The sequence below is a fragment of the Cynara cardunculus genome (assembly GCF_001531365.2).
Source record: "Cynara cardunculus var. scolymus isolate 2C chromosome LG 4, CcrdV1, whole genome shotgun sequence".
Classification (NCBI taxonomy): domain Eukaryota; kingdom Viridiplantae; phylum Streptophyta; class Magnoliopsida; order Asterales; family Asteraceae; genus Cynara; species Cynara cardunculus.
In genome coordinates this window covers 13,344,393-13,360,405 of record NC_037531.1, presented here as the reverse complement: position 1 = coordinate 13,360,405, position 16,013 = coordinate 13,344,393, and the positions used below count along the sequence as shown (strand labels likewise).

The window sequence follows — 16,013 nt, the reverse complement described above, 5'->3', positions numbered from 1 at the left end:
ATTCCATGTAGTTGGAATTTTGGTCTTGATCATGGGCATCATCTGTTCTTTTTAAACTGGGTTTTCTTGAATAGGATACAGATGTGACTGATGAACGAGGAGATTCCATGTAGTTGGAATTTTGCCCTTGATCTTGGGTATCATCTATCTGATCTTTCTTGATCGATTGCATGGGTTGAGCAGTCTCCTCCATTCCCTGAATTGGGTCTGGTGCGAAATATTGATTCATGAACTCACTTGGGGAGATATTATCAAAAAAGTAAGGGTCATCATCTGGAATCTGTAGTTCATTCTTGTCTGGATAACTATATGTGTTGAGTGAAAGCTGGGAGCGAAGACGATTGTTAACCACAATCTCAGATCTGTCTGATTCAGAGCGTCCATCCCATGAACTAGCACGTAGGTGGCCAGATTCCGCCTATATGATAATAGGAAGGTTAAAGATTACCCTGCACGCAGTTTTGTTTTTGATTAGGCTTATTGGATTAACAGGGAAGATAACATACCCATGGCAGTAAGTTTTGATCGACTCCAGCTGCTCGTAATATTTCCTCAAGGCGAGCTCGAGCAAGATCGCGTTCCCGAGCCAACCCTTCCATCTCTTGTTCCATCTAGGGGGTACAATGAAACAAGGGCACCTACTTAATTAACCATTAGATTTATCCATTCGTTTTAGCAAGCACTCATACTTCAACCTATGATTAAGCAATGTAATGGTCTAAATTCTATAATGCTAAGATACCTTAAAACACTAGTTCAAAGTATCAAGACCGTGTTTGGCAACCATAAGCTAGCTTATTTTTGAGCTTTTTTAAAAATGTCACGTTTGGTTTGGCAAAAAGTTCAAGTGGCAATAAGGCTTGTGTCTTTGGGGTTGCTCCTCATAAGTCACTGGTTTAAGTCCCTCCAAGGCCATTGGGGATCTTTCAGGCGATAGTCATGGTGTGGTCAAGCTGGCTGACCCGGACACCCATGGTTACAAAAAACCTAGCTTTTTGAAACGTTCTCTAAGTTTTTTCAATTAATTTTTCAACATGCCCTTTTAGGTTATTTTACATTGTAATCTAGCTTGTGAGCTAGCTTATCACTTATGAGACTTTTCACTTATTTAACTACCACAAACAGATGCAAATAACTGGCTTCCTCACCTTTTCTATTTGAAGCTCCTTTTCTCTGATTATGGCCTCAGAATCATTTGTGGCAGACATATGCTTCAACTCACTTTGCAATCTAGCCATTTCTTGTTGCAACTGCTTCACCAATGCCTTCTCTGACATGACTACATTGACCTGGGCACTGGTCCTGACCTCCTTGGCACAGACTGCAAACAGAAGGGTGTTTCTTGACTGCTCAACATGAGTCCGTGCTGGGCTCAAGGTGCATATTATGGCAGTTCTTGCGTTACCGCCAAGAGAGTTCTGTAGGATACGTGTGAGCTTGGAGTCTCTGTAAGGAATATGTCCGTTTCTTCCTTTGCTACATTTCAGACAACAGAAAGATGTCAATTACACTCTTCATTTATGGTGCGTTAAGTACGCAAACAAAACTGGATTGGCTGTATGGACGAGAGTGAGGTAGGCTGGTCAAAGAATTGTGAAAGGTTTTCGGATTTTAATCTTACATGGGTAGTTTAGTAATTTACCAATCTTTTCTTATTTTCTAGATTTTTGTCATACTCAATCCAGTCCAAGTGTATTGTTGTGGCAATCATGGACGACAAAATTCATTTTCTTAGTACAAGATCGTTGTAATGTACGATGAAAAGAAACCAAGGAAAGTAGAAACCTGAGTTTGCGGATAACGGTTCCTAGTGTTAGTAAACTGCGATTTATGTGGCAGCCTTCTTTCAGCCGTGTACCAGCAGATAACGTTTGAGAAGCACGTTCACTTCCTGCTAGATCCACAAAATTCTACATACAAAAATGCGAACTTATTTATTGTCTAATTGTAGAATGAAAAGGTAAATGCTTTGCAAACATCCTTACCACAGAAGCAGTAAGAGTGCTTGCATTCTCAATCCCTGAGAATTCAGTTGGAGTACTTTCAATTGTCTGAAAAAACAAATAATGAGTCAGGATTCAAGAAATTTTCAAGTTTGCTGATGTTGATAAGTAGTTATACTGAGAAGTGTGTGTCAGTTTAATTTGTTGTATATAATTATATGGAGCAGGTTCCGTTCCTCATTTTCATTGAGAAATTGGGAAACACCGAGACTGCACCATGTGTCTGTATTCATGATGGACGGGACGTTCATCGTGAATGTTTGTATTCATGACGAATATGGACACTTGTCACGTTGTTGAAATAGAAGTAGTTTACCAGTCGAATAATCTGATGAGATCTGGAGCTCACTTCATTCAAGGATGTCTCCCCAATTTGTCTTTGAGCTATATACACAAATGCATAATGATCAACATGCATGCATACATACATACATACATACATACATACATACATACATTCTTGTAATAAGAATGGTACTATTATTACCTTCACAGTGAGCTAGGAGTTCCATTAGATGGATCCAGTCCTTCAAACGGACTTCTGTAAGTTTATCTATAACTGTCCCTTTCTGATAGCAAACCAGAAAAGCCATAAATTTCAAACCGTTTGTTTAATTATTCGATGGTTCTTTTTTTGTGATTGATTCGCTCACCTCTGGATCATCGAGGAGTCTAAGGGGAGTCCTATCTGTGCTAAGAAGGTCTCGAACACATTCGTTGTAGATTTCTATGGCAGAAAATTTCAACACGAATTCTCTGTCATGTTGCTGAACACAAAAAACGTAGCCCCATGAGCTTAAGTTTTGAAGGAAATGACTGACCCATTAAGAATTTCATTTGGATCGTTCAACAAATGTGAAGAGTGTGTGAGAGTATCTGTTTTGATTACATTGTTAATTTGGTCAAATATATCTGATAACGCATATTGAGTGATTCCAGACATGGTGTATGTCTTCCCACTACTTGTCTGCCCGTATGCGAATATACTTGCTGAACAAAAAAACACGATTTTGAAAACAACTTAGACCATAGTTTATAATCGATATATGATTTAATATTTAATAATGATATCGAAATTTGAAGGAAACGTATTAGCAATGAGTACTCACAGTTAATGCCATTGAGAGCTGAAAGAGCAACTCTTTTGGCTCCCTCTTCGTATACTTGCCTTGTTGTACTGTCAGATCCATATACTCGGTCTGTTTTCAAAACCCGAAAAGACACCAATTAAGCAATATAATATGAAACAAGTGAGGAGATGGCCAAACAGGACCTGACTCGACTTAGGACTGAATTGTAACCAATGACACTGTTCAAGACTTTGAAGACTGAAGAAAACGCTAGAAAGATTGAAGACGAAAATGAGACAAACTGACAATTAAACAAAACGAAGATTGAATAGCTCTTAATTTTAAAAATAAGACAAACTGACAATTAGACAAACTGGCGATATGGTGGCACATCGTCCAAGCCGTTCTGTACCAATTGTTAGGATAAGGAACCCAATTCAAAACAAAGCTGAAACCACAGTGACTATACACGTAATCATTTTGTTTGAGGGATTCAATCCAAATTTTTATAAAACCACGGAGACGAAATTTGTAATTTACTCTTTTTTATGATAATAAAAATGAAGTTTGAAGTTCATTTCAGTGGCTCAATTGGGAAAACAGAATTGTAGTAGAAATTTGTAGAAAATATTGTGGAAAAAGGATTTAAAATGATTCATCTTTTTTTAATAAGGAACCAGCTGATGAAAGACGTGACCAGGAAGACCAAATGACCAATTGCAACATTTTTTTTAAACCGGGCATAGGACCAGTTTAGGTCCGGGTTTTTTTTTGTCATATCTAATTTGTACAAATTTTTGGGCTCATATAGTTTACACGTTCTTTTTATAGTATAGGGTGTATATCTTCACATAAATAGTGACTATGTTGTTACTGCGGTCAAAATATAAAATATCGGTCATGACCGATATTCGATATTTCGGTTATATCGATGATATATCGGTCCAAAATAGCGGTTAATATAATATTTCTTAGAATTATATATATATATATATATATATATATATTATGTATGCATCCATAAACATATCATATGCATTAATTAGAGTTTAGAAATATAATTTCAAAACTAAAGCATCACATAAACAAGTCCCACAAAACAAAATAGGACAAGTGTTCAAAAACGAGCTAATCGCAAACAATAAGCGTGAACTGTGAAAGAACTGAGAAGAGAAGAAGCGTGAGACTTAATATATGTGTTGACCGGTTGACCAAATAAAGAGGCCCAAAAAAAACTAAGCCCGACATGTAATAGAAAAAACCCAAACATTTGTCTTATAGAAAATCGGTATATCGGACCTATTTTTCCATGAAAATATCGGTAAATATTGGCGATTTTATCGGAACCGATATTTCACCACCGATATTTTTCCAGAGTCCGATATATCGGCGATATATCGTGATTTTAACAGCATAGAATAGTGATTCTACTGTTTGGGATAAATGTCACGTATGTATACATCTCATCTCCAAGCGAGATTCTGGTTTGGTTTATAGTTTTGACATTCTTTGGAAATTGGAATGGAGAGTACTCACCAAATGTGTAGGCAGTTGGGTATGTTGATCGTTCAACTGGATTATTCTTGCATATGATCGTGTTGTTGTTTACGCATTCCCAATCACAAGATTCATTCCTCGCGATCTCTTTCTCATTCAAAGGCCTCACCCTCACAGAGACAAAAATCTTCTCTTCGTGTCCATCGCCGTGCCGTGTCTCCATGCCACTTGTCGACACCATTACACTTCAAAAGGATCTTGAAAGGCTAATGAACCGTTACTTTCCCTCTCTTCCCAAGGTCGAGAGGGAAATAAACTGAAAACCCCTGATTGATTTCTTTTGTATACTAAAATGTATCAAATTCTCTTTCAAATATTATATCTGTATAATAACAACAAAGAAAAACTTACACATGAAGAATGTGAGAATATGTGGAACCCCATTAAATTAATATCCTAAGAAGTTCTTAAAGAGAGAAGAAAGTTTCCAATATATATCGAGAGAAAAATAGTCACTACAACAAAATCGGGTTTATAGGACACTCCCAAATTCTAAACGTCCTAATAGGCCTCTTTATAGGACTTAGTTTATATGACCAAAAAAATAAAGTGTCATATCTAAAGGTGTTGTATTAAGTTTATATGACATTTTTTGATGTCGTAATAAGTTTTTAATGACACTTTTAATATAAAGCGTCCCGTTATCAACTTTATAGGACACTATTTGAAAAACTGTCATATAAAAAATTGGGTTTATAGGACAATTTCTCAAAAGTGTCATATAAAGTTGCTAATGCGACACTTTGTATTAAAAATGTCCTCAAAAACTTGTTAAGACGCCCAAAAGCGTCATATAAACTTATTACAACGCCTTTAGATATGACGTTTTATATTTTGATCATATAGATTAAGTCATATAAAACGGTCTATTGTGACACTTAGAGATATGGGGTGTCCAATAAAACCAATTTTGTTGTAGTGAGTTCAAGTCTGATCAACGTGGTACTCTAACAAATAATATGCCTTCTGAGCGATAAAACATGGTTGGAAACTAACCTGTAAAAGTTTCGGTTGTTCACAAGGAAAGATCTTCACAATTCAGTATCTGATGCTCCAAACTGTATCGCCCAAGAAGATTCACCTACAATTTTTAGATACTGAAAAACATCAGTATGATGCAAATTACACGATCATCGTCAATTGATGACATAAAATTTCAGTTCAACCAATGCATACCATGAACTCTTGATGATATTTCGAATGCAAACTATAAATACGAATTCGTGACTGAAAATGTCTTACTGAACTACTCGAATCTATGAACTAACCATGCACAAATTTTAACACACCAAATCAGCACCGAACTTTGTTTTCTCGTATAAACCCTAAAGTGACCCCTATGTAAGCATCAACATTTTTGAAATCCATTTTCTATAGAAGATCGTGATTGCAGTGGAAGCTGATTCATAATTTCATGAATCCGACAATAAAATAAATCTCAAGTTCCATTGAAATCCATACTCTAAAACCGTAAATTCTAAAACAAAATCAACAATACGATGAACGTCAACCACAAATCATGAATTCACAACACAAAATTAAAATCTAATTTCGTTTACGTAACAAACGCAAAAAAAAAAACGAATTACCTCATGGGGATTATTTGAACGCAAAAATGGAGGACCTAATGACCCTAAAGACGATCAAATTTGTAAACGAATCAACTCAATTAACATGATCGTGGAGAAAGAAATACGAGGAGGAGGGAAGATATTCGTGGTGATGAATATTAAGGAACGAAAACAACGGTCAACCTAAGAGGACAATAAAGAATTCTTTTCCGAGAGTAAGCTATAAATTTCGTTCATATGGTTTACACAAAATTATGAAAATCATTCATGCGTTTCAATAAATACAGAAATGGTACGTATTAATTGTATTTTGTTCTGAAAGGGGTCATTTTCACTAACTATGCAAGTCAAAAAGTGTCGTTAATTTATGGACATTTTCAGCTTTTAGTTTTTTTTTTTTTTTCCCCATTAATTCTCTTTTAAATAATCTTATATCATATAAAAACCCCTTATGCTAAAACTGTATATTAACCCTTCCCGTTTGATTGCCTGATAACCCACCCTTTCCCTTATCGGACTGTGTTCCCCCCAAAGAACAACCTCTGCCTGCGCCTTCGTCCTAGTAGTGTAAATGATTCGAGCTTTTAACGAGCTACTCGAGCTCTGGAGCTCAAGCTTAATAAATATTGAGCTCAAGTGGATCTTGAATACAATACAAAATCTGTTTAACTTAACGAGTCAATCGATCTCGAGTTTGATCTTATAAAGCTTGAATTTTTCGTATAATATATAGCTCAAAAAATTTGAACGACCTCTGAGCTCGAGCTTGAACATTCAAAAAATAGTCGAGCCCGATCTCAAATATATTTAATGAAAAACAAGTAACGACAAGAAATAGGTAAAAACATTAAAATGCCTCTTATTTGACGAACAACCTTTAGCAGAGTTAACCCACTTTCAAAATAAAATTCAAACTCTTGTAACTATTACTGAAGTTTGTATAAACTACAGGGACTTAAATTGTAATACGTTGTTTTTTCAAAAATATTTCCAAATTCAAGTTTAACGACTAAAAACAGAACAAAATTAGACATACCAAAAGATATAAGGTTTGGATGATAAGATATATATATATATATATATATATATATATATGAATTTATACGTTAAAGAAAAACTGTTTCAGTAGAAATTGGTTTGTTCGATACTAAATAATGGAAAAATTGTTGTAATTTAAAAATAAATACTTATATCTTAAAAATCATATTAGTTATATTATTTTGATTAGACTAAATTTATGATTTGTTGAAAAAAAATTGTTATTTTTATTTCTATAATTTTGAAACTACGTTTTTCATTCTTATGGTTTATAACTCATTGTTTTTTCATTCGTATGAGTTATGATTTATAATTTATTGTTATTTTCGTCAATCTGACTTACATTTAGTCCCCACACTTAAAAGGTAAGAGTTAGGCTTACAATCCTTTACTAATTTAGTTCCTTGTACTTAAAACGTTAAGGTTAGGCTCGGGAACAAAAATAACAATGAATAGACGTGGGAATGGTCCCCGACCCGTTGGGGAACCCAGTCCACTCGTCCTGGTCGGGGACGAGGATTCCCCGCTAAAGCGGGAATGGGGACGGGTATCGTACTCCCCGCCAAATCCGAGATAAAAACCTTATTTTTTTTATTAAAGTATATTGTTTTTTTAAATTTATAATATAAAATATCTTAAAAAATTGTCATTTAAATTACCGTCAAAATGATACTTTGTCATTATTCTTATAAAACAAATCATAACTAAATTAAACTAAAATATTTTTTATTTTAAATCTAAATTATAATAAAATTTAAATTAAATAAATTAAACCATAAAATTAGAATTTTAAAGTGAAATAATAACCAATATATATCTAAATTTCTTTATAAAATAAAATCGAAGAAAACCAAATAACAAAACAAGATATAAACCGCTGTATTACGCATGTATATTTCCAGATACAAATGTAAAAGCAACTATCTTGCCATGTTATAGCATTTCCAATAATAGTATATATATATTTAAAATAAAGTAATAAAAAATATGATATCTTTTAAAAAATCATATAAACTTTAAAGGCTATTTTATTTTAATAATTTCAAATTTCCAACATTCATTATATTATTAAAATATTTTATAAATTCATCATCTCAATATACTTTGGTAGTTGGTAAATAGTTTTGTACAAAATGATTAAGTGATTAGAATGATTAAAAGACTCTCATGATATAGTATAAAATGAAATATAATTGTTTATAATGGAATTAAGGTGCTGAATGATTAAGTGAAGTCCAAGATACAAAATCATTCAGAGCGTTTTAGGATCATTAAAAGACAGACTTTTTTTTTACCAAGCAAGGTTTACTTCTTAATGATTCAGATGTTGTCTCTTAATAAAACTATTAAGATGTAAACAAACAACCTCTTATAAAGATATTTCATAAAATTATAATACATTCCACATCATTGATGGAAAATTGAGTCCAAATTTAAAGAATTCTCTCTCTTTTAGTAAATATTTAACTGTTCTTCGAGATTATTGTACAGACTGATCTGAATACTCACGGTTAAAAAAAAAAGTTGCTTTTAACATAACTTTTAACTGATGCTGTTATTTTAGCATAAACTCATTTTAAACTGTTTCTCGTAAACGAACATATTATATTTTGATGTTAATAAAATAAAACTTAACATTTAACGTAATATTATTTAATGACGTACAAATTTAGTTTTAGTTAACGTTTTTACAAACAAAACGTCCAAATCAGAATATTTGTATCGGAAACCCTTGCCCACATTTGAATCACAAACACCATTTAAAAGGAGTCCAAGTCTCTCTCTGTCGCTTCCCTTTCTTCTTCTTCTTCCAAACTCTAGCTCATCAACAATGGATGCAATACGAAAACAAGCTTCCAAGCTCAGGGAACAGGTCGCTAGGCAACAACAGGTACCATATCATCTTCATTCTTTAACCAACAACAGCAGCAGCCAAGTTTTTTTTCATCAAACACTGTTCAGTGTGTAGAAATTGTTATGGATTTTGATGTAGTTAGCGAGTTCCCTAGAAATGATTAAAAACTACAGCGATTTTGAAGTTGAAAAGTAAGATCCAAATTCGATGTTTAGCTTCTTCTTTTTTTGTTTGTTTGTTGAATGGAGGGAGTATGTGAAACTATGACATCTTTCATTTGGATTTTTGTGTTTTGAGTTTTTATTGATTGATTGCAAGTGTATGTAACTTGGATAACGGCAGTTGCATTGATTTTCTTATCAAGAAATTGTGCTGTGAAGTTTTCTGGAAAATTATGCTCTAGAGTTGTTCTTGTTTGATATCTCAATCTCTAGGTCGTTGTGGTAGAATATTTTGTGACACGGTGTCTCCATTTTTAAGATTATACATTGTTTGAGTTCAAATTTGAGGTACATCGTTTGCAAAATCAAATTCCATTTTCTCCTAAACTGACATAATGTCTAGTAGGTTAAGTTTGCATTTGTGCAGGATGAAGAAAATGTAAAATTTGTTATTTTGGAAATTATCGGTTTACAAAATTGTTAGCAAAATCTGAAACCAGCAAACCATCAAATGCCACTCTCATTTAGGTTAAAATCATGTTAATAGTGCATCAAACCCTGAAAATGTATATGATCAGGTTTACAAAGTTAATATTTCTGTAATATCTTAACTCTTAAGTCGGAAAGAATGTAAAATCTCATCCGACAATTGAGAATCATTCTTAATCTTCAGCTCCTAAATTGTTGTAGAGGGTTACTAAATGAATTTTGACCCTGCTTTTGTGGATTTTGGTGTTTCTTGGGCCAACTTGCTGCTTTAGCCTAGGTGCATTGCACTTTGTGCACACCATACTTTGAAATACAAAAGATATCCCCTTTATAGATTGGTAACATGTTGACCGAAGGTCATGGAATCCCCAATTTGTCTGCTTTTTATTTGGACATAGTTAGAATTACTCAACTAATCGTTTGTCCTATTCCTTCACGTTTGTTACCTTTAACTGCTTTGGTGCTACCCACCTTTTTTGGCGGGAGCATTATAATAACAGAATTATGCTTGTAAACTGTGATTGGTCTTTCTGATTTATGAATATTTGCTAGGCTGTTCTCAAACAATTTGCTGGTGGACTTGGAGGTTCTGAAGATATTGTAGCCAATGAAGTAGAATTGCAGCAGCACCAAAAGCTTGAGAAGCTTTACATATCAACCCGATCCGCTAAGGTTGCCCACATTTGCTTCTGTCACTTTCTGCAGCTATTTGTTATATTTTCTCCTAACATATGTGCGGTTTCTTTTTTCTTATCAGCACTTTCAACGGGACATTGTCCGTGGTGTGGAGGGTTTTATTGTAACTGGATCCAAGCAAGTTGAAATCGGTAAGCTAACTAATGCCTATCTATTGCAATATCAACAACCGTATGATTGTGCTCTCCCCCACAGGTATTAAACTTTCTGAGGACAGCAGGAAATATGGTGCTGAGAGCACTTGCACCAGTGGTAGTGCATTATCCAAGGCGGCATTGAGTTATGGTAGTGCTCGTATGGATATTGAAAGGGAAAGAGAAACTCTATTAAAGGCCCTTGGCACACAGGTATATTATACTTGCATTGCCTTAAAATGACTTATTTTCATGTGAAGGAGAATTGGCTCGGTTTTAGTTGCATAAATAGAAAATTGACATACATTTATTTGTTTATAAGTTACTTCAAACTCTTTATTGGTTTGCTTAGCCAGTTTGACCTAGATCTCTTTCTTGAGTTATGCTCAACCGTCGTATCTATGATCTTGAATCTTCCCTTTATACTTGTACGTCTTACTTTTTTTTATATGACTGTACAGTTAAAAGCAAGCAATCAGCATGATCTTTTGTTGTATTCCCCTTCATCTACCATGATATCTATAATCTTGACTGGTCATGCTATTCATCTTGGGAATTGACATTCAACAATCTCATTATCTTATATGGTGTATGGAGAAACAAAAACATGATTCTGGCACCCATTTGAGTTGAAATGAGATCGGATTTGCAAAAGGAGAAAGGAGATCATTTTCATTTTTTCTGGGTCCCATCTCAATTCTCCTTGCATCAAGTAAATGAGACCTTCAATTGGAGATGAACATCTTCCATGTTTTCCATTTGTTGGTCCCATTTCAGTTCTCTACAATCACATCTCCTAAATGTGATCCAAATTTTTGTCTCCATTTGTGAGTCCAATCTCAATCATCCTCTCAGGACCAGAATCACCATGACATTTCATTTCTTTTCACACCGTTGAAGCCAAAATGAAAATGCTGATTGTTAAATTTCCTTAATGTCTAGAACTGTTCATACTTCAGGTACCTCCTAATTCATTATCTTATATGGTTACAAAGTTCGAAGATGATCTTTTCTACTATAGGTTGCAGAGCCTTTGAGAGCTATGGTAGTGGGAGCTCCTTTGGAGGATGCTCGACGTCATGCTCAAAGATATGACAGAGTTAGACAAGAAGCCGAATCTCAGGTTTAACATAACTTACATCTAATATGCAAAAAAGACCTCTTATTCTTTTACTTACGCGTTCCACATTAAGTTGTGTGTTCAATTCAATATGAAAAAAATAGATCATCCTGAAAGGAATCTTTGTAGGTGATTGAAGTTGCTAGACGGCAGGCTAAAGTGAGAGAATCTAATGGAAATCCCGATAATTTGTCAAAGTTTGAAGCTGCCCAAGCTAGGCTTCAGGAGCTAAAGTCAAACATGACCATATTGGGAAAAGAAGCTGTTGCTACTATGTCAGCTGTAGAAGCTCAACAACAGAGATTAACACTTCAGCGACTTATAACCATGGTATTTTTTTGTTACTGTGAGATTCTCTAGGAAAAAATATTTGAAAGCTGAGTTCACGTATTGACGTATATAGTCCTGAATTGAAGGTTGAAGCAGAGAAACATCATCATCAAAAAGTTCTGCATATACTTGATCGGCTGGAGGGTGAGGTACACATTTGGCACTTCTTTCTAACATGAAAAAGGAAGCAAATGTTGGCTTCCATTTAAAATCAATATTTCAGTTACGGGTTTCCTCCACCCCAATGAAAATGAGATGCCACCAATTTCCTTCTATGGAAAGGCGTTCATGCTAATTTTACTTATTTATAAATTGATCGTTGTTGATTTGGGTCCGTAAAATTTCTCCATTTTGTCTTCATTGAAAGGTAATTTAAATATTTGATGAAAAGTCAAAACAATTTCCTTGAGCTATATGGCTCTGGTTAAACATTGGAATTTTCATGGAGTGAGAGGAATAACTTTGGTGATCAACGACTTTCTTTGTAGATGTTGCAAGAACGTCAAAGGATTGAAGCTTCTCCTACTGCAACTGCAGTTTCACCCATGAGCTCTTCTCCACCTCATGATGAAATAAATGGTGTATTTGCTTCTCATAGAAATGACAACTCTGCAGATAATACGGACTACTTTCTTGGAGAGGTGATTATTATCCTATGCTGTTTATAATGGTTTTCATTTGCTTTCAACAGCCAATTTCAGGATTATGTATTTTGAAAATGATGGCTAAAACTTAATTTTGCTTCTTTCTGAACAATAGGTTATACATCCATATCAGGCCGAGTCGGATGCTGAGTTGAGTTTAACAGTTGGGGACTATGTTGTTGTTCGGCAGGTATGATTTAATTTTTTACACATGTTTGCTTGGATTTGAGGATCCGGGAAATCTCACCCAAAGATGAGTAAAACGGGAGGCAAAAACTTTGCCATCTTCCAATTGACACCCCCTGGTATTTTACCTGGAATATCATGCATAGTTGGTTACTTTAGTTGTTTTAATCTATTTAGGTCGCATGGATTGCTTATTGGCTTATTCTACCCTTTCTAGCCATCAATTATGTTGCATCATTCAATTAATTGCTCCTTCCGTCCAATGAAAACAACAAAGGTTTAACTAGGCATGCAATTTTAAGGATTATGTTGTAAAATGTCTAAAATAGTGTTCAATAACGACATATAAAGAGAATTTTTTGGACCCAAAGTAGATGTGATTGTGGTTTTCAGGGGATAGATAGAGTTCTTGGTCAACTTGGTGATGCCTATGGAAACTGCACTCTCCCACTAGCGGCTGTTTGACCTTTGTACTAGAAAAAAGGTTCTAAATGGCATGAGGTGTAATGTGGTGGTGAGGTAAGGCCTCAAGCCTTAGGATCCATGGCATTTTTCAAGGAGTGCTTAGGGCCGCAAGTTTGTATATCATGTAATAAATAAACCTATGCTGTTAATTGCACCACCATAGCGGTGCTATCGCGGTGCAATAGCGGTTTGCGGTCTTGAGAATACTAGCGGTGGTAAAATAGCGGTTCCGCCATTATACTGCTAAATACCACTATTTAGCCGTTATTTGGTTTCAAAATAGCAGAAATAGCGGTGTTATAGACGCTATTTGCTAAAAACGGCAGTCTTTTCACTTTTAGCTTCTTTGTTTCGTCCAAGTTCCAGCACGAGGATCACGATAAGTTTCTTCAGGTTCTTATACCGTTCCACAAGTACAACGACAAGGTTTCTTTTGGTTCTTCCACTGTTTCATCTCCTTTGAATTTTCTTCCACCTATTTTGGTAGGACCAAAAAATGCATCTTTGTCCCACTCAGTCTCGTCTAGTCTGGTCCCACGTACCAAATGTACCCTCACAACACCAAAGTCATGTTACAAGTATCCTATTAATAAAAAAAATGCAGATCCATATATGCATATCAGGAATCATGTGTTTAGTTCTTCCTAGCTTATTTTCAGCTTCTCTGCAGCATTTCCAACGCTCGGTTGCATTTCAAACCGCAAACCTCAATTACCCGTATGAATATTTCTATCTGTTTTCTGGGCAGGTGTCGAACCATGGTTGGGCTGAAGGCGAATGCCAAGGGAAGGCAGGTTGGTTCCCGTTGGAGTACATCGAACAACGAGATCGGATCCTTGGTAACAAGGTGGCTGAAGTTGACTAGCTGCTAACCTCATTTTGGTATTGTTATTGTTTACCAATTAGTAGAATTACTATGAACATTTGTGGTTCTTTCTTGGTCACTTTTTATGGTTTTAGATTTCCTTATTCAAACTTCAATCTATTTCATGTTGTTTTGAGAAGGAAATTTAACCTAGAATTGTTGCACTTCCTATTTCATAAACCAAAAGAGGTAAATGTTGCAAGGCTAGAGCATCTTTTAACAGATTCTTCAAAATGGAGATTTAGAAGTTTTTACTGTGTTTTATTTTTCTCTAATAGATTTTCTAAAAGTTAGGGCTGTGTACCCAAACACAGTTAACACTCACTTATCGTATGGAGTAAGATTGTAGTCCATTAAAACATCGTATGCAATAATTTACTCAAGTGCTAACAGGGTAAGAGTCGTCACCTTCACTTACAGGGTAATACTTTCGGTCTTTGCCATTGCTCTTACCAGGTAAGATTATCGGTATTTTTCATGTTCATTTGATAAGGTAAGTGACCCGGTAAACATTTAATGATTAAGCGTTTGGTAAACTGCCTTTTAGTTTCTCTCCAATAGCTATGGTAATTGCTAAAACTTATGCTGAAACAGAGAGAAGAAGAAAGAGGAGCTGAAAATCTTCAAAAAAAAAAATCTTATTTTTAATCTTTTTTTATCGATAAAAAATATTGAAAATAAATGTTTAGAAGAAATAGATTATACTGTATTGAATATTTTAATAATATAAATGTTAAAATAGAGTAGTTATTAGAGTTGGATGTAATTTTTTTAGATATTTTGACTTTTCATACCCTATTTTAGAAAAAAAATTATAACATAACTGTTGGAGATGCTCTATTGCATATATCTTTGAAAATCCAACTTCTAAATTCATAAAATCATTTTGATAATAGAGAAGTGATTTGAACATCTAAGAAAATATTTTTCAAACTTAAAATGATGTCCATCTTTTAAGTAATCTTAGATATTACTTTTAACTGAAACCCGAGTTCTAAAATGATATGTTCAGAATCTATATCTAAAGTCCAAGTCCTGAACTGATATGTTCAAAAGTCCGTACCAACAATGATATCAGTATGCTCCCCCTACGCATATGCACAAAAAATTTCAATACACAAAAATGAAAAAAATTGATATATTGGGGAAAAAATGAAAATGTATCGAGATTAGAGGGGAAAAAACATATGACACATGGCATGACCTGATTGGACCAACTCACACAAAGAATTGACTTAGGAAAGTCATCAAATTCCTTTTCAGTTTCAGAATTTACAAAATCATTTGACGAGATATTTTCAATCAACGTTTTACAGGTAGAAGCTTCTGAATCAGTTGTAATTAGATACTATCACACTTGGTTCAAAAGTTTATTTACCTTGTGATTTGAGTGTATCTTCGGAGTCTCTAATTTTGTTCAAAACTGATTTTTTTCATTATCAGCAAGTGTCTCAAGTTCAGAAAAAATAGGTTTTGCAGAAAGTTCCTCTTCATCATCCAAACAAACTTTGCATTCATTAAGGCATCAAACTCCTCTTCAATTTCAGATTTTACAAAATCATTCGATGAAGTTGAAGCTTTTGAAGCTTTTCTTGAACTTCTGGTTGAGGAACCAGAGGGCCTCTGGTTGGTCTTGTGTTATTGGTTAACCTCGCTTTATTTATTTATAAAGTCTTGTTTCTGGTTAACCTTAATTGGCTTTGTTTTAAGTTTGGCTTTGCTCTGATTAATAGACCAGAGGGGCTCTGGGTGGTCTCGCATAGTGTGATACGAGGAAATTTTATAAATCCTTATATGATGTGATAAGTTTTACCATGGGATAATTTCCA

The 16,013-nt window shown here is 34.6% G+C and overlaps 2 protein-coding genes across 2 annotated transcripts in view; one reads left to right on the top strand and one right to left on the bottom strand.

The window, feature by feature from the left end:
* Nucleotides 1-4,802, bottom strand: part of LOC112510893 (kinesin-like protein KIN-7H) — a 6,577-nt gene extending 1,775 nt beyond the window's left edge. The window contains exons 1-11 of the mRNA XM_025116245.1: nucleotides 4,610-4,802; nucleotides 3,113-3,202; nucleotides 2,893-2,993; nucleotides 2,657-2,770; nucleotides 2,491-2,572; nucleotides 2,320-2,387; nucleotides 1,986-2,051; nucleotides 1,786-1,910; nucleotides 1,149-1,476; nucleotides 507-611; nucleotides 58-418 (exon numbers count right to left, since the gene is read on the bottom strand). Of these exons, the coding sequence (XP_024972013.1) occupies nucleotides 58-418; nucleotides 507-611; nucleotides 1,149-1,476; nucleotides 1,786-1,910; nucleotides 1,986-2,051; nucleotides 2,320-2,387; nucleotides 2,491-2,572; nucleotides 2,657-2,770; nucleotides 2,893-2,993; nucleotides 3,113-3,202; nucleotides 4,610-4,793 (1,624 nt within the window). The 5' untranslated portion in view covers nucleotides 4,794-4,802. The remainder of the gene's footprint in view (nucleotides 1-57; nucleotides 419-506; nucleotides 612-1,148; nucleotides 1,477-1,785; nucleotides 1,911-1,985; nucleotides 2,052-2,319; nucleotides 2,388-2,490; nucleotides 2,573-2,656; nucleotides 2,771-2,892; nucleotides 2,994-3,112; nucleotides 3,203-4,609) is intronic.
* Nucleotides 4,803-9,043: 4,241 nt separating this feature from the next.
* LOC112511487 (SH3 domain-containing protein 2-like) lies at nucleotides 9,044-14,370 on the top strand. The gene is made up of 10 exons (XM_025117122.1): nucleotides 9,044-9,130; nucleotides 10,297-10,416; nucleotides 10,502-10,571; nucleotides 10,636-10,787; nucleotides 11,596-11,697; nucleotides 11,824-12,024; nucleotides 12,111-12,173; nucleotides 12,513-12,665; nucleotides 12,784-12,858; nucleotides 14,068-14,370. Exons 1-10 carry the CDS (start codon nucleotides 9,071-9,073, stop codon nucleotides 14,182-14,184), a joined length of 1,113 nt encoding a protein of 370 aa, XP_024972890.1. The 5' UTR covers nucleotides 9,044-9,070; the 3' UTR covers nucleotides 14,185-14,370.
* Nucleotides 14,371-16,013: the final 1,643 nt, after the last annotated feature.